This window comes from Brugia malayi, assembly GCF_000002995.4.
Source record: "Brugia malayi strain FR3 genome assembly, contig: Bm_008, whole genome shotgun sequence".
Classification (NCBI taxonomy): Eukaryota; Metazoa; Nematoda; class Chromadorea; order Rhabditida; family Onchocercidae; genus Brugia; species Brugia malayi.
Genome location: NW_025062285.1, coordinates 368,121 through 389,471, shown reverse-complemented (window position 1 = coordinate 389,471; position 21,351 = coordinate 368,121). Strand labels below are relative to the sequence as shown.

At 28.4% G+C, this 21,351-nt stretch overlaps 2 protein-coding genes and 1 non-coding gene across 4 annotated transcripts in view; 2 read left to right on the top strand and 1 right to left on the bottom strand.

Annotated features, from left to right (window-relative positions):
- Window positions 1-21,351, top strand: part of Bma-madd-4 (Thrombospondin type 1 domain containing protein) — a gene marked incomplete at both ends in the record, with an annotated part of 31,842 nt that extends 10,491 nt beyond the window's left edge. Inside the window, 20 exons of one of the 2 annotated variants that reach the window (XM_043082763.1) lie at window positions 3,080-3,119; window positions 10,053-10,223; window positions 10,856-10,986; window positions 11,108-11,269; window positions 11,578-11,714; window positions 12,004-12,060; window positions 12,221-12,355; window positions 12,466-12,628; window positions 12,876-13,027; window positions 13,908-13,983; window positions 14,133-14,266; window positions 14,373-14,474; window positions 14,687-14,770; window positions 14,841-14,909; window positions 14,992-15,144; window positions 15,342-15,483; window positions 17,084-17,157; window positions 17,279-17,417; window positions 20,799-20,877; window positions 21,264-21,351. In XM_043082763.1, coding sequence (XP_042938697.1) covers window positions 3,080-3,119; window positions 10,053-10,223; window positions 10,856-10,986; window positions 11,108-11,269; window positions 11,578-11,714; window positions 12,004-12,060; window positions 12,221-12,355; window positions 12,466-12,628; window positions 12,876-13,027; window positions 13,908-13,983; window positions 14,133-14,266; window positions 14,373-14,474; window positions 14,687-14,770; window positions 14,841-14,909; window positions 14,992-15,144; window positions 15,342-15,483; window positions 17,084-17,157; window positions 17,279-17,417; window positions 20,799-20,877; window positions 21,264-21,351 — 2,288 coding nt within the window. Of the gene's footprint in view, window positions 1-3,079; window positions 3,120-6,589; window positions 6,625-10,052; window positions 10,224-10,855; window positions 10,987-11,107; window positions 11,270-11,577; window positions 11,715-12,003; window positions 12,061-12,220; window positions 12,356-12,465; window positions 12,629-12,875; window positions 13,028-13,907; window positions 13,984-14,132; window positions 14,267-14,372; window positions 14,475-14,686; window positions 14,771-14,840; window positions 14,910-14,991; window positions 15,145-15,341; window positions 15,484-17,083; window positions 17,158-17,278; window positions 17,418-20,798; window positions 20,878-21,263 lie in introns of those variants that run through there. The other variant, XM_043082764.1, reaches the window with a different exon arrangement.
- Bm10742 (Uncharacterized protein) lies at window positions 6,140-6,301 on the bottom strand (the record flags this gene model as incomplete). Its single annotated transcript, XM_001896647.1, has 1 exon — window positions 6,140-6,301. The coding sequence occupies one exon, from the start codon at window positions 6,299-6,301 to the stop codon at window positions 6,140-6,142; it is 162 nt and encodes a 53-aa protein (XP_001896682.1).
- On the top strand, window positions 19,984-20,054 carry Bm14632. The gene has a single exon. It is a non-coding gene; the product is annotated as a tRNA-Gly (tRNA).

Genomic DNA, 21,351 nt, shown 5'->3' with positions numbered 1-21,351 from the left:
GATTGTTAATTACTTAATACTTCTAATTAGCTAATTGGCACAATTTGATAAATTCGTATTTTTTGAGATTCAAATTTTTGTGTGCCATTTTCACATCGCCTATTTGTAACAAATAAAATTTTCAATAAGCAAAGTTATTATTAGAAAAGGAACACAATGATATTAATGACAATAATGATGACAACACAATAATAACGACATTAACAGTAATAATAGTAACAATATGAATTGTTCATGTGATAATATCAGTTAATGCTTCACTGTCTTCACTGTTAGTTTTAAGCAAAGACACATTAGATATGGGTAATAAATTTAAAATCCATTTAGAATCCTTATTAACTAATTAATTATGCTAAATCAAAAATATATCTTCCATATCTCAGTATGCAAATGATTCTGTTAGCAATATGAATATCGATAATTTTGCAAATATCTGCAATTATAATAACATTAACAATTTCAAATCAAATACATTTTAAAAAAACAAATAGCAAAAATTGCTGAAAATTTGATAAATTTTTGATGTTAATTTACCTAGACGATGTTAATTTACCTAGACGATGTTAATTTACCTAGACGATACTAATTTACCTAGCTGCTTAGTGCAAAGATTATAAAAAATAAATAAATAAAATTCAATACAAAAAACCGCCTTTTTTCACGAACATAGATATTACTAGAGTATCAAAAGAAGTATTTGTTTGTTTTTTATAAATCGATTATTCCCAAAAATATTATTTTAGGTCAAAAAGACCTTTTTGACCCGTTGATCTTTTTTATTTTTTTTTTTTATTATTACTATTTTTATTAAAAATAAAATCTTCCGATCTGATTATCCCTCAAGAATTCCTTCACTCTGTGCAATTTTACATTTATTACTGCGAAATACTTTCACATAGATTACAATATACTAAAATCTGGGATAAGGCTTTATTAATATACTAAAATCTGGGATAAGGCTTAAAAAACTTTATTAATGCTCGTTGAAATATGCTAATGACACATTCGTAATGGTCGTAAAATTAAATTTAATTAAATTAAATGACAAATCACAAAATAGTATAATTTTTGAAAGAAAAAATTGCTCATTGCCAGACAATTTCAAAAATTTATTCGCATTCTTTGACATACTCAAACGAACAAAATGAGATGATCATTTATCAAAGAATGCTTAGATAAGTTTTAAGAAAAAGCTGAAATTTGCATAAATTTGTTCTTTCATATTTCGTCGCTATTCTTTTTTGTATTAAAATAAATATTAAAATTTAACGTTTCCTATATTTCTTTTTTGAATTAAAAATTAGAAATTATGCTACGACGATTATAGCAATTGAATAGAAATAATTTTCTTTTCTTTCTTTTTTTCAATTAATAAAAGATGAAAGATTATTTGAATTATTTGACGAGAAATTAAACATTTTTATGTGCTTCCTTTAACTAAACTATTGAACAATTAAAAAATAAAATTAAAATCTCAAAATAGTTTACAACAATTCAATGTATTAATCATTGTCTTCTTGTGATATGATATCAGTACTTGGAAGTGATAAGGTCGTCCAGGATTTGTTGGGTTAAGGAAGAAGGAATGAATGAATGACTGCTAGTAATGGCCAAAAAATTATTAGCAAAAAGAAAGACTTCGATTTTTTGAATGAATGAAATTTTCTTCTTTTGAATGAATAAATTTGAACAAAGCAAACTGACGCGAATAATTCGTTTGAGAAAAAAGAAAAAAAAATTCCTTTGAAAGAGAAAAAAAAAAGGATTATTTGGAAATTAAAAGTTCTTTTATGCTTATTCCGCTTTCTTCAAATTTACTTGGAAAATTGTTTCAAGAATGCTTGCTAATGCTTTTCGCATGCAGGCATGCATGCATGCATACATGCATGTAGGATTTATGGGAAATATATGTATTAGCAAAAATTTAGCTAAGTTCAAAAATTAGAGATTTTGTCAAAATTTTAAAATACTAATTGAAATAAATTTTAAAAAATGTTAGAAAAATATGAATGAGACAAAAGGGAAAAAATTTTCTAATTTTAGAATTATATTTAAAATTTTTCTTTTCTAAATTTCTTGAGAGACCCGGAAGATTGCAACCGATTTCTTTTTTAGGAATCTAATTGTAAAAACCAGAACGGATGCTATAATAGAAATAATTCTGAGAGTTCTCGATGAACCTTAAGCATCGATATTGCTGGTATTCTCTCCGTACAGAATTACTGCATTAAATACTGATAAGAGATAACTGATAACTTTAAGCAAAGCTATAATTTCATCAAATATTTGTTACTTTAATTAAAAAAAAAGGATCGATTATGTCTGCAAATTATATTTAAATTTTTTAGCTTTTTATTTACAAATAATTCTGTTCAAATAATTTTTATGAGATGCTGTAAAACGGAAAGTTTCTTTAGTAATGATAATAATGATAGTAACAGTAATTATAACAATAATAGCAGTAATCATAATAGCAATCATAATCATTGTAATCTAACAGTGATAATAAAAGTAATAATTGCTAAGTTTTTCTTTTTTCCTAAACTAAATAAAATTTCTGTTTGTAAAAAGCGAAATAACTGTTTCGCTAAGTTAAAACAAAAAGTTGTGAATGCTTTCATTCGTTGATTGAAAGTATTTCAATAAAAATAAATCATTTCAAAACATTTTTTCAATCATTTATTCGAAAAAGAAAAGAAATAGAAATAGAAAAGTAAACTACGTAAGGAATAATTAGTTTTCAAAAGTTTATTTTAGTAAAACTGTCATACCAGCAATTTACAATGAACTTTGAACTTTGAAGATAAAACTGTAAAATTCTTACCTCTTCCTTTTATATAAAATATTTGAATTAAATTAACACTCTACCATTGATTTCTGAATTATTAGAAATTGGTAGCAATTTTCTTCTGGCATTAGCAGAAGTACAATAATTCACTAGGAATAATTTTTGTTGGTTAATAGTAATTGATCTATGCGACATCAGCGCCAAATCAATATTTGTGGTTCTTTTTGCTATTGTTAGTCCTTTAATTGTTAGTCATCCAGCAGTTCAATAATGATAAAATTTCAATTTCAGCAATTGTTGGACCTTCTGACATTTCATTCAATCGTTTTCGGTAAGTATTTGATACATTCTTTAACTTTTTAAATGTGCTAAATAAGCTTTTTTATTTTTTCAATCGATAAAAAGTTGATAAAAAGTTAAAAAAAAAAATTTATAAATGGAGGAAATTTCGTCTTTAATAAATTCACTGTTCATTCAATGTATGATAAATCTCACTAAAGTGTCTGCTGTTTTTATATTTTAAAATTATTAAGACTTTTCGTCTTATTAGCATCAATCCGCAGAGAATCTTTTATAACAGTGTACCAGATTAAGGCCTAACTTCCTTTACTCTTAACATCCATCTTGGATTTAAGGCCTAGTCCTAATATCATCCATCTACTTTTCTAATCATTTTTTAAATTATTTCAATGAATGCCATATTTAAATCCATCGCTACTTTTTTTTCCATTAAATTTTCCAATAAAATATTTATCAAATCGTTTAATATCATCGAACTAATTTCTTAATTTGCTTTTTATTATTAAATGCGAAATTTGGCGGTACTTGCAGGCGCTTATTTCAGACAAATGATAAATCATATTGGCAAGTAGTGTTTTACAGAATTCGTTGTGAACATTAATCAAAAAAAGAAAAAAAGTTTTAGCTTAATTAATGATTATATTTCAAAATTTTAAGATTAAATATTAAAATTTTAAGAAATAAGCACTCAAGGGAGTAATATATGCAGAAAGCGATGTGCCACTTAAATTTCCAATAGATTTCAAAGTTTTATAAGGTAGTCAGAGCTATCACAGAGTAAATACTTTCGTTACTTTGCTTTAATCCTTTTTTTAATTCTCTGATAGTTAAGCTTTTCTATCGATTTGCTGTAATTTATGCTTTTATTCTCTCAAAAATATTAAAATTTTCTGCAACAAAAATCTTTTTTCTTTCTTTTTTTTTTTTTTTTTTTTTTTTTTTTTTTTTTGAGAAAATCATTGCAAAAAAAAATAGTAAAAATTAAAATTCCCTAAAATAAGAAATGAAAATTTTGTAAGTACTTAAATGATTTGTCAAATTTGAAGTGTGAAGAAGAAAATCATAAGATTCTATTTTAGCTAATATTGACGCACATTTTACGTATTACCACGTCATTCAGATGTTTCATTTCACAATTGTTTATCACTTTTTTTAAAAAAAAAAAATAATTTAACAATTAACAACAAAAATGAGAAAAAAGTGAGAAACATTTTTCAGAGATAAACAAACAAAAATAAAATATTAAAACTAAAAAAATGTTTCTTCTAACAATTTCAGAGATAATTTAAATGTCTAAAGTAGCAGACTGTTAGTTTTTCCTTCAACATTTCAAATTTGATAAGTGTTCGTAGCAAAAGGAAAATCAGAAAAAAAGATCTTTCAAACTTATTCGATTATTACTACCACATTTCTTACCTTCATTTATAAAGTAATTACCTAACATTAAATTCCTAATATTTGTTTTATCGATTTTTTATGTTATATATATTTTATGAAATTTTCGAATTCTCTTCCCTCCGACACTTCATTTCCCTCGGGAGATTTACTTATAGCAGTCAAGTTGCTTGGAATTGTCGTTGTTTTCGATTTTTGACGAATTGTTTTACTTTTCAAATATCTGAAAATTTGACATATGTGAGCCATGCATGCTTTTACAAGTATCTTTCAAGAAAATTTCTACAGCTCATTTTTTAATTTAAAAATGAATTTACATTTTGTTGATCAGATGCGCATTTAGGAAAATTCAGCAATTCGTTTTTTTTTTTTTTTCTTAATTTAGAAATATAAGTTTTAGTTTTGTGATTTAAATGATGCGCTTTTCAGTTCTGTTAAAAAAAAAAAAACGGATAAGTGAGACAAAGTATTAAATTTTGGAAAGATCGCATACTTTTTGATTATCTAAAGATGGAATTTTACTACAAATTAACAAACTGAATCACAGTTTTACTTCCACTCATATTCTCTACCGGTTAACTCCACCGGATCAAGCTGAAAATCTCGGCGATTAGAATAAAACGGATTGTTTTAAATAAAAATCTCTCATTACATTTCCATTAATTAAGTAATTTAATTAAGAAAGAAAAGCATTCAAAATTTGATATTGCTTAGTATGCTGAATATCTGAATGAAATACCACTGTAAGTGAAATTTCATGATGACAAATGACAAATGTTAAGTTATTCTTTAAGTATAAATATTTGCTTTAACTTTAGCATAATGCTAGAAATCATCGTGCACTCATTTGCATGCATATTTGAACGCGTGCATGCAAATATGCAACGACTGAAATAATCAGTTTTATGGATGAATATAATATTTTCTGTTTGAGGAATTTTAATATCTTTCTGTAAAAAATTTTAATTCAATTGAATAAACAATGAAATTTTTTTTAAGTTATTTATTTAATTTGATGTGCAATCAAATTAAACATTTTTAATTTGTTTTGTTTTTAATTAACAATTCATCATTGCACTTTTTTAGCAAAGTAAACAAATTTATTTTAGATTTAAATTCCTTTTAATAATGAAATTTATAGCAAAATTCAGTTTTATTTTTGAATCTGATGTAAAATGTCATTTCTTATAGCATAGCAAATAAAAGGAAATAAACAAAGTAGTAATTAATATTTTTGAATAAAACACAAAATTTGAAATGAAATATATTCCCATTTCTTTTTCTATTAAAATTGTTTGTGCTATTATTTAAAGAGTACGTTCCTTTCTACCTTCATAAATCTTTTAGTAATATTTTAGTTTTATTTGCATTCTTCAAAAATTTCAATTCATTTCCCATCCATTCATTCGACTGACAAATGGCACTGAGCAATAATAAATTACCGTTTATAACATACTTTGTGCTTTATGATACTCTTACTATAATGCTACTTTAACTATTCATTGTATGCTATCATAATCCAGGCATTAATTTCGGGTAGGTCTGACTACCCGAGATTAATGGCATCAATCATTCGGATTTGCAATTTCCCGAATTCTCTTCCATCAAAACATCATCCCACCATGCAATATGGGCAATTGTAAATAGTGGTTTGGCTCAGCATGGAATGAAGAGGAATGTGACGGGTTGAAATTCGATAGAAAGAAGACAAGAAGCGCCGCCACTTTCCGCCATTACTGCCCAGAAGAGGCGGGGAAGAATGCTTGGCAGCGGTCCTGGTGCTGGTGGTCCTGGTGCTAGTGCTGGTAGTATTTCCATCCTTCATGCTAATATTCTTTTATCATACTGCTAATTACTACCACTGTACTAGTAAAGTAGGAGAAGCCACGCCTTAGGCTAACTTTAAAGAGTTAAATGTTGTTTCTCGCAATGCTTTCATATTTGTTTGGCCATTGTTACATACGAAATGTCTAGCCAAGCCTTAAACAGCCATCCTTAAAGTGTGCTAAAAGCCTTACTTATCCTGAAATGCTCACGTATTTCGGACAATTTGAATGTTACAATGATAAAATGATGATAATGGTGTTACGTCTACTTGGCATATGGATGCTTGCGGAATATGTCCGTGCGGATGATAATTTGTTAGTTTACCTCTTTTTTCCTTTCTTTCTTACTTTTAATTAATCAAAAATATAAAATAAGAAATCGTTTAAAAAAGAAATTTAACCTTTATGCTAATTATATACTGTTTTGGGAGTAATAATTTCATCGTTACCTTTACATAATTGAATGAACGTTTGCAGTATTATACTTATCTGTGAGATTGCTATGCTATTAAGTACTACACGTGTCACACGTAGACAATATGTAATGTACAATATACGTTAACATATTATACACGTGTCACACGTAGACAATATGTAATGTACAATATACGTTAACATATTATACACGTGTCACACGTAGACAATATGTAATGCACAATATACGTTAACATATTATACACGTGTCACACGTAGACAATATGTAATGCACAATATACGTTAACATATTATACACGTGTCACACGTAGACAATATGTAATGTACAATATACGTTAACATATTATACACGTGTCACACGTAGATCATATGGCAATGCATAATATACACACCGTCAGACGTATAAACTAAATTTGAATTAATAAAGTTAAAGGGAAATCATAATTTAATTAAATATAATAAACTGTGTAAGCTTTATTAGTTCAACAATGCAAGAATGAAGGGAGATGCAATGTCACATATTTGACCTATGTCATTGATCACTGATCATTGATCATTATCACTGTTCTCAACAGTTAATCACATTTATTATCACTGAATTAATAAATGGAATTGAATTATATTCCGCAAATTCGTTGTTTCATTCAAACTGTTTTATAAAATAAATTTTATCAAATATTTATGCAAAAAAAGCGATCCAAAAAAAAAAAAAAAATTCAATGCAAAATTCGATATTGTGATTTCTTCTTCTTTAAAACTTTGTTACATTTTTTTCGGATGCAGAATTTTATTTTTATCGTATGGAATTTTAATTAAATTTTAATAGTTAAGAAAGAGAGAAATTTTAAATACGTAAAAGTTATTTATGTATTTTTCTATAAATTAATCATTTAAATTACTTATATCTTTAGGCAATAAATTTAATATGAAATTAAAAATCAATTTTCCTCCGAATTTTTCTTCCTTTACTAATTAGATGTAATTTTTGTAAGATTTTAAAATAATTATATTTACAGTGTTAAACTGAAGTGTTACGAGACAATGATGCTTGTCTTATCTAAAATTCAAAACTGATATCATATGGCCGCAAACTCTGAGACAGTTTATCAAGGAAATTCCCGGAATTTCGGGAGGAAAAGTCTTGAAAATCTGATGGCACTGAGACAATAACAAATAATTGAGTAATTATCCAGAATGATTACAAATAAAACAAATTATCTCTGGAAGTTTCTCCGTTAAACTTAATTTGATTAAAAGATAACAGTGAATATGGCATAACTATCACATCCTTATCAGTTGGAATGTTTCTGATAAAAGCATAAGAGCAAAGTGATAGCTTTAATGGTCAAATGAAAGAGATCAGTCCGAAAATGTAAAGTAAAGTGCATAATGCAGACTATAATTTGAAATTTGAAGGGAGAGAGGAGAGAGAGAGGGAGAAAGAGAAAGAGTGGAAAAGAGAGGTATTATTGAAAATGTAAATTTTCTACAATCACCAAAGGAGCAATTACTTTGAATGTTAACGGCCATCATCTATTGAAGTGGGCTTCTTTCGTTTCCTTATTGAAAAGATTTTAGAAATTTCCTACAACAATAAGAAATGGCGAACAATTAAGTGATCAACAATAAAAGCAATTAATTTCATTCCGGAAATGTATTATAAGGATAAGAAGGGAGGAAGAAGCCTTCCGCTTTATCTCAGATAATTTTACTAATTCTAATAAATACTATTTACTATGAGGGAGAACTTTTGTTTCCACATAATTAAAGATTAACGGAAAGAGAAAAACTATTATTCATTTAAATTTAGAATAAAAACGAAATTATGCGAAACTTCCGGAAAAAAGGAATTAAGAATATTTTATTTGTATTCTCGAATGACAAATATGTGACATTTGTGCCATTCGAAATGATTGCTTAGAAATTTTCATCTAATTTTTTAATTTATTCAATCACTAAAATGCAATATTTGTTTGTTTTTTTAATCAAAAATCATAATAATAGCTGTTGAATAGTACAATTTCTTCTATTTCGCTCATCAGTAAAAACCAATAATTACACTGATAACACTAACTGATAATACTAACAGTATGTTTTTTTATCGCAATTATCTTTGCGATCTAGGAAATCGGTCAATGATTACTTCTACATTAGTTTCTTCAATATAACTTATTATTTCAAAGTAATTATCTGCCCTTCAGGTAAAATTGAATAAGCGTAAATCCTCTCATCTTATCAATCAGGTAAAACTGAATAGGTAAGTTCTCCTATCTTATCAGTCAGGTAAAACTGAATAGGTAAATTCTCCTATCTTATCAGTCAAGTAAAACTGAATAGGTAAATTCTTCTATCTCATCAGTCAGGTAAAACTGAATAGGTAAATTCTCCTATCTTATCAGTTCAAGAGTATGATTTGTATGAATGATTAATAATACTTAATATTCTCCCCGTTGTATTATCCCGGCAATACCCATTAGACCGAATAAATATTTTGCTGTGATACAAACAAATAAAATAAATAATTTTGCTCTTTATTTGTACAAACAATAGAATAGCAAATTGAAAAAGTTATTTAAACTTTTCAATCATTTGCTCTTATTGCTTTGATAAATTTCGCTAAGTCTTTCTTTCCTGACCTGAAATTTTGACCTGAAAGAAATTCTAAAATTTTATTTTTTTAAATAGAATTCCAAAAGAATTACTTATTCTTTTATCAGTTTTTGCAAATTTTAATTTTTAATTAAATTCTGCGCAAAAAAAAAAGAAAAATATGCAATTTTATAAAAACAGTCATACATCATTTTGTTATAGGATTTTAATTTTTTAAATATTTTCTAACTTACTTTACTTATTATGCGATCATAAGAACAATCCAAAACATTTTCAACAATTTTAAGTAGCATTTCAAATATGATTATACAAAATTTTTAAAATTTAAAATTAAAAACTATGCAGAAAATTTTCATAAATCTAAACTTAATTTAAACATTAGAATTACCATAATTTTTTATGATTTATGTGATTTCTGCAAAAAAACTCTCAAAATTAATTTCTTCTTAAAAATAATTAAAAATTCAGAATGATTGCTGATAATTAATAAATAATTTCTGTACAACAACAGAGATTTTATTTTTTTATTGAATTAAGTCTCTTCAATACATGTTGACTCTCACATCATTGTATTTTGTTTATTATTTTTTTGATTTAAATTTATTAAGCTGAAATTAAAACTTTAAAATTGGACTTTTTTAAAAAAAATATTAGAGTAAAATTTTAAAATTGGGTTCATCAAATGATCTAACTTTCAGCTACGTGGCCCAAGCACCATTTGCTAAGGCCTGGAATGACGAACAGCGCATCCAGCACGACAGTTTCGCCGCTTCGACATTTGACAATCTAATGGGTGGCAGTGGCAGCATGGGTTCAGGTACTGATGTTGGTGCCGGCGGTAGTAATGGTGCAATTGGTACACAACCACGGTAACTCGCTGCTTTCCTTAATACAATCCTTTTTTTCTTTCATTTTAATGACGCTGTGCATTACACAGAAAGTGCAAATTATTTGAACTTTTTTGACAAATAAATAATAAATTAAAAAAAGAAGTGTAATTTAAAATATGAATTGAATATTTAAATTTATTAGCAATAAATAAGTTGTTTTTTGAATAAGTGAAAAGAATTAAATGTTCTATTTTTGTTGTTTTTTTCTTTTTTTTAAGCAAAGTTTAGTTTCGGAAAAGGTATCATAATTAAATGAAAATTTATGAAAAGAGACATTAATATTAAACTTTTATTTTTCCAAAAATTTTTAATAAATCTTTTTGCTTTCAATTATATTTTTATAAGAATAACTAAAACAATAAGTTGCTTATTAAGGAAAGTTTATAAACATAAGAAATGGAATTTAAAATTGTTTCGCTATTTGGAAAATTGAAATTCACTACCGCTATTAGTTCATTTCTGCCTTCTCTCTTTCTCCCATTTTCTTTTCTCATTTATTTCAAAATTTTCATTTCACTAAGATAAGGTCTGATTAACTGATTTAGGAGAAATCAATTATAACTGAATATATAAAGCAGTCGTCGAAAGTGAAATTGGAGTGAAATTTTCAGGTTTTTCCCGGGTCAATGGGGTCCATGCTCAGCAACGTGTGGTCCCGGCGTAGCTACACGTACGGTTGAATGCATAGCTTTACAAGGAATCACCTCAAATATTATTAAACTGCCAGACTATGAATGTGAAGGTTAGAATAACTGAATTTAATTCGTTCCCTTCAGTAAATGAAATACTTCGACAGGTGAGGACAATGTCACGACAGGTGAGGACAGGACAGTGTCACTTCATCATACGAAGAGAAATTTAAGGTACGCCAAAACCAAATGCATTTCAACCGTGTCAAGTGCAGCAGTGTGCATTAAATGACGCAGATAATGAGCTACCTGTACGTGAACGATCGTTGACACCCACACGTTCATTCAAATGGGATTACGGTGACTGGACAGTTTGCTCTGCTTCTTGTCTTGGAGGTTACTTTCCTATTCATTTCAGACACTTTTAAGTTTTAAAAATATATTGACATGTAAGATTAGATGGTAATCATCAGTGATAAGAAATAATTGACCTGAAATTATGTCTTTACTGAACGTTCATGTAAGACTAATAATACAACTTTGAAATTTTACAAGGGCAAAGAGGACCAGACTGGTGGACAGTGATACAGGCATTACTACTGATAAGAAACATAATCAATCTATCAGTGATAGCAAATACATAGATCATAATGTAACACATCATTTATTGGACTTTGGCTAAAGTTTAATAATTCTAATTTTAGGTAAGCAACGTTCCACTCTTAGATGTGTCGATGTCAAGCGACGCACCACTGTCGCATGGTCATTTTGTGATGCCAAACAGCGCCCTGTTGATTTGATACGTTCTTGCAATAATGACCCTTGTCCACCGGAATGGGATGTTAGTTTTATTTTTCATAAGTCCTTTTCATAAATTTTAATTCCTTTTTTCTCTACAAAATATTTGATAACTCTTTAAAAATGTTTGCAAGAATATATTTAATCTAATTAATAATATTTTTTCAAACATAAATTATTGAAATTCAAAGTTGCTATGAGTTGGTAAATGACTGGACAGAAACCGTAGCAAATTAAATCTTTTGTTTACCTGATTGGTGAGAGATAGGAAAAATTTGAATTTTTATTGAAAAAATTAAAATTTCTGCGATTTAAGATTTAATTTTTTCTAGATTGGTGAGATGTCACAATGTTCACACACTTGCGGCGGTGGTTTACGCACTCGAAAGGTTTGTTCACCTGTCCACCTCAATAAATTTACTAATTCTATATTATTGCACACCCAAATTCTGAGATGAATTGCAAAGTACTTCACTTTGGTCTATTCCATAACTTTTCATTACTTATAACTGATAGATGAATGACACTCAAATATATCATAGTATTCAGGTACGCTGCGTACGGCGTATATCACGGACCGGTGGTGCGGAATCGACACTGATTCTACCAGATGGCCAGTGTCCACAGCCAAAGCCAATCAGCAACGAAGCGTGTGGCCTGGTAGATTGTCCTGCGGCATGGAAGGTTGCGTCTTCTCGAATTATCGGAAAAGGATGGAAGCACTAATTAGCTCACTCAAAGCCAAATTTCTCAAAATTAGCTTTAAGAGATTTGTTTGATAGATTTCAATTTAGACTGGTAATTGGGGTCAATGTTCAACAACTTGCGGTCCTGGTGAGCAACGTCGTGAAGTGACCTGTGAACAACGTGTAGCTGACGGTCAACTGAAACACTTTTACCCTCCAATACAATGCCGTCATATCGAGAAGCCACCAACTGTCCAACTTTGTGACTTAGGTAAATTAGAGAAGGAGAGAGAGAGAGCAATCAAATTTGAAAATGATTCAGTCTATATGCAAATCAAAATAGCAACAAGCTAATAAAAATGAACGAATCTAAGCCAAGAATAGACAAGGCTCTATAGGATAGTTAAATGAGCCTAGCATGGCTCATTCCTTAAGTACTGCATGAGAAGTCGAAGATAATCTGATAACCAAAAATAGATGAAATGAAAAGAAGGAAGGATTATTAGTGAAACTTGAAGGTGTGTGTAATAGCCTGGCTGATTCGACGTTTCCGGAAAAGGATGAGATTTCATCTCCGATGTCAACTTTGACATCACAGCACGGACATAGCCGAAAGTTGACACTAAATATAGGTGGCAGTGCAAAGCTGTTTGTTGGCACATCGCTGAAGGTATTTCTGCTCGATAATTATTTCTCAGTTAAATTATTCTTTACTGCAAATCACTGCAAAAGAGATTTTCATATTATCGTTGCTATCGGTTGGAAGTATTACTGAATTTGACATATTACTTAATTAGCTTTAATTGGAAGTATTACTGAATTTGACATATTACTTAATTAGCTTTAATTGGAAGTATTACTGAATTTGACATATTACTTAATTAGCTTTAATTGGAAGTATTACTGAATTTGACATATTACTTAATTAGCTTTAATTGGAAGTATTACTGAATTTGACATATTACTTAATTAGCTTTAATTGGAAGTATTACTGAATTTGACATATTACTTAATTAGCTTTAATTGGAAGTATTACTGAATTTGACATATTACTTAATTAGCTTTAATTGGAAGTATTACTGAATTTGACATATTACTTAATTAGCTTTAATTGGAAGTATTACTGAATTTGACATATTACTTAATTAGCTTTAATTGGATGTATTATTGCTCGAAATGTCGCAAATTATTTCTTAAATTACGACGCAACCAAAATATAAGCTATAAGTTACAATTTTTTTGTTTATTTTTTTTTTGTTGTATATTTATTTATTTTGAAAAAAAAAATTCTTTCTGTATACGAAAAATAAGCGACAAATTAGAAATTATTTCGAGAGTAAATGCGAATAACAATTAACACTGCAATTTAAATGCAAGCATTTGAAAGAATTATTTATTTTTTCTACAGAAAGAATTTTTTTTTCAAAAAAAAAAAAAAAAAAAAAAATAAATAAATAAGCGAAAATAAATAGGAAAAATTGTAGCTTATATTTTTTGATTATTTCTAAGATATCTGAAGGATAGAAGTAATAATCAAAGTATACTTTCAGGTGAAATGCCCAGTTCGTAATTATGCAAAGAATAAAATTACTTGGACAAAAGATGGGCAAAAGATTACGAACAATGGTAATTTTTATTGTAAACAAATTCGCAGAGTAGAATTTATAGAATTTCAGAAAATTGAATGATTAAAATGAAATCTTAGAGAATTGAAAAGGAAACAAAATGCTGGAATACTTTACTTTGAGTTTCATTCTTTGATTTATTTTATTTAGCGCACATTAAAGTATCATCAAATGGTGCATTACGTATTTTTCACGCCCGAATGGAAGATGCTGGCGTATATGCGTGTATAGCTAATGGCATTCAGGGGAATGTGACGTTAAGTTTCAAGTCACGAGAAAATAAAGTAATTGCTTTCTTCCCGTCATATTCAATTTTTACCCTAAAAAATTTTATTTGTAAAATAAATTACTGAAGAAATGACCTAAAATTAAATCTGTTAATTTTTTCAGGATGGAAATGTAAATGATTCTCGCTCAATGTTAAATCAAAATATGATAGAGAATGATGATTTGGAGAACGATCCGATTGCTGTTGATCATCAACTAATACAGGTATTTTCAAATTAGTAATATTAATATTCTCTTCAAGTTTTCATTTTGGGCAATTTTTTTGCTGCAAAATTTTTTATCATATTTTTTATTATTTTAGATTTTATGTAAAATATATGGAATTATTTTTTTTTTCAAAAAAAAAGATTTCAATTTTTAAATTTGGAAAAAATTTTTGTAACAGTTGCGATTTAAATTCTGAAGTTGCATTTCAGAAAGTGCGACAATCATTAAAAGACAACGATGACATTCGAATGTTGGAGAAATTAGCTGAAGTGACTGAACCAGGCAATGTTAAGGTAAACATTTCAACTAATCAATATTGATAATTTTGTTGATAATCAAACTTTGCTAACATATCAATTTTAGATTGATTATGCTACCGGTGAATGGTCAAAATGTTCCCATTATGAATGTGGGAAACCAGGACGAGCACAGGTAAATTGATTGGATCAAATCATATTTCTGTTTCTTTCTATCAATTTGCGACTAATTAAGATGCTCTAATTAATACTTTTAGGTAAGACAATTAAAATGTCGGATTAGTTACCAAGGTTCGGTTGGCTACCTGGATGACGACGTGTGTGAAAGTTTCGGTGTGATGCGACCACCTTCCTCGAGAAGTTGCCTTCCATCGCATTGCCCGCGGTGGCAGGCATCACCGTGGTCTGAGGTATCATTCCCAATGAACTATTAATTCAACCTAACGTTACTCTTAATTATTCGCACTAATTATCAGTGAATAAAACATTGATAAAAAGCAATTCTATTTTTCATTAGAAATTTAAGATATTCTTTAAATATTTTGGTGATTATTTCATAAATAACAATTTGTTTTTGCTTTAATTTAATTAATTCTTTAATTTTCAGTGTTTATCTTCCCGTTGTATCCGACATTCCACATCCATGCAAAGGCGTGAAGTGAAGTGCGCATATGAGAATGGTACAAATGCGCCATTTGAATTGTGTGATCGAGAAAGTAGACCAAAAGTGAAAAAGGAATGCATCAATGGTATCATTTAATTCGTTTTTGATTAGAGTTAGGAATGAGTGTATCACAGCAATTTCAGAGTATCTTTAAAATGTGTTATTAATTAGTCTAATTAGAACAAAAAAAAATTCATTAACATTTTCAAAATAAATCAGTGATAAATTAATTATCAGTACGATAAGTTGAAAAATTAATTAGGAAGTTAATTAGGTTCATAAATCTTTGAACATTTTGTTGATCTGTGGAAATTTTTCTCCAATTATAAGTAGTTTTTTTTTTTTAATTTGTTCGAATTTAATTTCAAATACTTTCAATATTTCATTTCCAAGTTTTTGCTGATCCTAAATTTTGGAAAATCTGATTGATGCATCTCTGCATCTATCCTGAAATACACTTCATAATTTATTCCTTTGTTGTCTTTTTCGATCACAGATTTATTCATTATGGTAAAAGGACTAAAATAGAATTCAGGAAAAGAAAGTGACCTGAAACAAATCGGGAATATATTTCATATATTGACAGGACAAAAATTTAACAATTCAATTTATCGATAATTTTTGTAATTAATTAGTTAAAATGAATAATCTAATGAGTTGAAATGTGCTGCATAAATTAAATTTTTGAACTTTTTAAAATCATTTTTCTTTTTAATTAAATTTTCATTATTTGTTTAGGAAAAAAGAAAAAACCAATTAAATCTGATAAATATTTTTTCCGTCTTTTCTTTTTCAAAACATCTGCTTAGAAACTTAAAGTTTAAGAAATATCTAAATGTCCACAATTTAGAAAAGTGTTAAATTCATTGCTAATAAATGTGCTAAAGAAAAGAATGGAAGAATTAAGAAGACAGTAGGAATAATTTTAAAAATAAATGAAAGCATTTGATTTTATAAATTTAAATGAAGCTTAGCTTAATGGCATTCAATTGTTCGTAGCATCGCAACTATAAAAGCTAAACAAGCATTCACTTCAAATGGGCCAAGGCTATTTGCAGTAAATATATGTATATCTGAGATCCTTTCTTGTCCTTGGCCAATAAAGAGAACGATTTGCTATTATATTTGAAAAGATGGAGCCTTTAACTATTCCTTCTCAATCTTTTTTCATTTTTTCTTTGGCTTGGTTTTGCCACTTTTTCAATTTATGAAAATCAATGAATGCTCATGTCTCATGTCAACTTTAGCATTTGTTTTCTCCTCTGTCCCAATCTAAATACACTAGTTTCTGGCTCATTTAAGGTTTTAGTTTATTTTCTTTGAGCCTAAGTTTTGTTATTCTTCGATAAATTTTGTTTCAACAAATGAATTAGTACAATGGAAAGTTTTTATGATTTTCCGAATTTTAACTTACAGAAATGGATGCATTCGATAGAAAAGACAATCAGCAAATGTTACTTTTGTACTTTTCAGCATTTGCTGGGGACAAGAATAGGAAATACTTGAGCCTAGAGACATTCATATGAAATTATCAACAAAATAAATAAGCCTAGTTGATAGAAAGAAAACCAATCTTGGCTGAAGTAAAATACTCTTTAAATATAATTGACTTTACACATTTTTTTCTTTTTTTTTGCTGACAAAAATGAATTAACTTTTAAAAGACAAATGCAATGCAATTGCAGTGAACTGTACGGCTGATTGGAGACCATCCGTCTGGGGACAATGTAGCCGAACATGCGGCGATGGTGGAGTGCAGGTATTGGCCTATATTTGTGTTGAAAAAAAAGAAAATTAAAAATTTTTTAGAGTCTGAGTGAATAACGTATAATGTATATGCTACATATTATTTAATTTCAATAGTTTCGTCTATTTCGCAGATGCGTTTGTTACGTTGCGTATGGCGTGGAACACGTAAACCAGCTGGTCGCAATTGTCAATCATCGTTGCGGCCAACAGCAATTAGAGCGTGCCAAGAAGCTAACAATTTATCTGAATGTCCATCAAAATTATCAACAGGTGCTGGCGCTGTTGTCGCTGCTGCTTCTAATGCTATAGTGGCATCCAAGCCTTTCCTGCCGAAAGGACTAGAAAATTGGCGTGGTTGGAGACTTTATGACTGGGCACCTAATAGCAATGGCCAATTTAGACGAAAATTCTAAATCTTTTCTCTCTTCTTGAAAAAGCGGAAAGAAAGTTTGGAAGAGAAAAAAGGAAAAAATGAAAGAAGCATAACAGTAATGACAAATGTTCAAATCATTGCTTTTAATAGCATTAAAAAATGCTTTGAAAGAGTTCAAATTTTGGAATTTAAATTAAAATGAGAGAAATAAGAGAGAAAGAGGAAAATATCAGAAAGTTTATGCATGGAAAATGCATCGAAAATGAGATTTGTGTTTAATTTTGTTTTGATAAATGCAACATTTGAACGAAATTGCAACTTTTATTCATGCAAATAGGATGAAAGTTAACAAAAGGCTTTAGTAAATTTATATGACAGTGATATTAGTGATAATTATAGTGATACTGATGACAAGAATAGTGATAATCAAGCATAACTTTAGATAGATTATGTATGTGTGTGTGTATGTAATGTGTATGTGTGTGTGTGTGTGTATGTGTGTGTGTGTGTGTGTGTGTGTGTGTGTGTGTGTGTGTGTGTGTGTGTGTGTGTGTATGTGTATGTGCAGATAAAATTAGTCGCAAACAAATGTTTGTAATTTCGTTTTTGAGAAATATGCGGCATTGATTAATAACTTAGTTTTCATATACTTTCCTGATGGACTGAAAAGTAAGAATGCAAAATAGTAAACAATTCCAATTTTTAGAGAAGAAATTTTTTCTTTTTATATTTTTTATTCTTTTTGTTTAAAACTTCTCATTTTTAAGCTTATCACTTTTAGTTTTTTAAGCTTATCACTTTCACATTCTAAGGCTTATCACTTTCACATTCTAAAGCTTATCACTTTCACATTCTAAAGCTTATCACTTTTACTTTTTCAAGCTTATCACTTTTAGTTTTTCAAGCTTATCACTTTCACCTTCTAAAGCTTATCACCTTTAATTTTTCAAGTCTATCAGTTTTATTCTTACTTTTTGCTTTTCTTTTTCTATTTCATTATAAAATATTACTATGGATAGCAAAATGCAATTGAATATCATCTATTTTGCATCACTATCATCCATACAAATTCTATCCATCAAATATAAATTTTAGGTTAGGTCAAAATTGATTTAATCTTTATTCAAAGTAGTTTGACCTTCTATTTGCTACTAATTCTAATTATTCAAATTTACCAATACACTCAAATGTTAGCATTGCTTTATCGATGAGTCAACTAATACTCTTACAACAATAATTTCATTTTTAAACAGTAATTTTGTTTATTTCATTGCAAATACAAAAATCGATTGCTTTCTTAAAAATGAAAAACTATTTCCGTACTTTATAATTTCGCTAATTTCTTAGCATTCAAATTGCTAATTCGCATGGGCATGGCTAACTTACCCACTTTAAAGGGTACACACACACACATACACACATTCACACTTTTTTCTTTGCTAAAATGATTTTACCGATCACAAATGTCTGATGTTTTCCCTTTTAGCAGTGTTTTTTTAAATTTAGTTTCAGTAATTTTCATGAAATTATCAATTACATTACTATTTGTTATGTATTTCGTACTATTATTATTATTGCTTATTTCATCTTTCTTTTTTCCTCGCTTCTCTTTACTTCTTAATTAAATTTTTTAAGTGATTAATTGTTTGATAGTAATGTGAGAAGTTTGGATGATCATACATAATTGGCCTCATTTGAAGATCAAAAGTAAAACTTAGCCAAGTAATGAATTTCTTGGAACTGACAAATTTGATAGGAATTAATCGATATGTGACAAGTATAATTGATTAGATACTTTGTAATAATCAAAAAAAGTTTTAGACTAGAAGAGGGTATTAGATCAAAAGTGTAGATTTGATTAATTTTATTCTATCAGTTATGTCTTCTAATATCTATCCAAAAACTTTTCTTCGTTTATTTTCATAAACATTTTCAATAGCTAATATATTTTTTCTTTTCTTTTTATTTTTTTGTATTTAAATTTGTAATATTTACTTTCTTCTTTTCACACTTATTTCAATTAAATTCAACAAACTATGCATTCCAAAAGCAATACCTGTACAGTTAGTTGCTTGTGCTTTAGCATCGTTTCTTTTGTTAACAATTTCAAATTCCTTTTTCTTTTGTCTTTTTTTTTTGCGCGAAAAAGCATTTCTTTTTTTTTTTTTTTTCAAATGCATATAAAATTACTTAGCACACAAACAGTATGTAATTATAATCGAATCTGATGGTAATTAATTCAACAAATTATTACTGCTTCATAACATTCTATTGAAGTGAACAAATGTTAATAATTAATTGCTTCCATTTAATTAATTTCAATTAAACTAACCGACTTCTCTGCTTGCCCATGCATTCCCCTCAGTAATTCCTTTGTTGCTTTGCTCATACACTAAAATCGTACTGTTAAATTGAAATGAATATAAAATTACAAATTTTAGTAATTAAAACTCAGACCCGTACGCGTCGGTGGTTCAGTGGTAGAATGCTCGCCTGCCACGCGGGCGGCCCGGGTTCGATTCCCGGCCGACGCATCCGGTGTTTTGCTTTGTTAAAAATGGGTGCAAAACGAAGTATCAATGACTTAAAGTAAACATTTGGATTGATGCAGCTCGTCACGCACGTGACCCGAAGTTCAACCGTGAATATTGCATACTTAACATTTAGCGGAATAATCTCTCATACTTTCACAAGGATTAATAAAAATCTTCGAAATGAGGGTATAATGGTTGTGCATTTGACATTATATTCTCACTGAAACATAAATAATTTTAGCCTCTTTTCCAGAGTTACTTCAGCATCACGTGTTACACGTTGATTACGTCTGTTTACAGTAAACAACGATGGTTATATTCTGCACCAATTCTGTTCATTTTTTGCTCCATTCTATCATCCCTTTTTCTTATCATCTCATAGCCACAAAATTCAGGCTCATTAATTTACATCCGAGCCTGAAGTAATTAATCCCAAAATTGCTTACGCTCGAGCAATTTCATTAATTAGAGCAATCTTTTGACATAATTCTAAAAGTGTGAAGAATTTGCTGTTTTAAATATATTAAAATGTTAACCCAAGCAAAAAACAATTAACTAAAATCAAAGGTACAAAATGTTAATTAGTATTAATAACCTTGAAAAGGTAAATAATGTGGGATACTGTGCCGAATGTTCTGTTGTTTAATGAGACTTTTCTCTTTCAATGTTGTTTTTTTGTTGTTATTTTTAAACAAAAGAAAGAAAAGGAAAAAGGAGAACGATCGAAAGATTAAAAAGTTTTAGACAACAGTTCAAATATGATGGCTGATAGTAGTTGTCTCGACAAATCAAGATATTGCGAGATTCTCAAAATTTTCCATTCGTAAGTTATTCCAACTTTTACGCTAATAATTTCGGTTAAAATGTAATAATAATTTTATTAACGTATCTAACGTAAGTCGTTGACGAAAAGTAATGATAATTTAATTTATTATAAATATTTTTTTTTTTCTAAAAAACTAAAATTTTTTAAGCGTTGTTAAATTTTGTCAAAACTATTAGTATTTTTGGAATATTTTTTATGATTTATGTAACTGGAAGAAAAGAAAAAAAAAAGGAACGAAAAGTAAAAATTTCGATTGCTATTAGTGAAAAAAAACAAATCTAATATGTAAATTTTAAAATTTATTTTTAGAATTATTTGACGAATTATTTCTCTATTTTTTTTGTAAAAAGTGAATATTTTAAAAATTTCTGATTACTTTTCAGCTGTGATAAGACGGATATTCGAGAGAGATGCTGTTATACATGTAACTACTACAAGTACGAAATGGCAAATGAAATTCAAATGATGTAA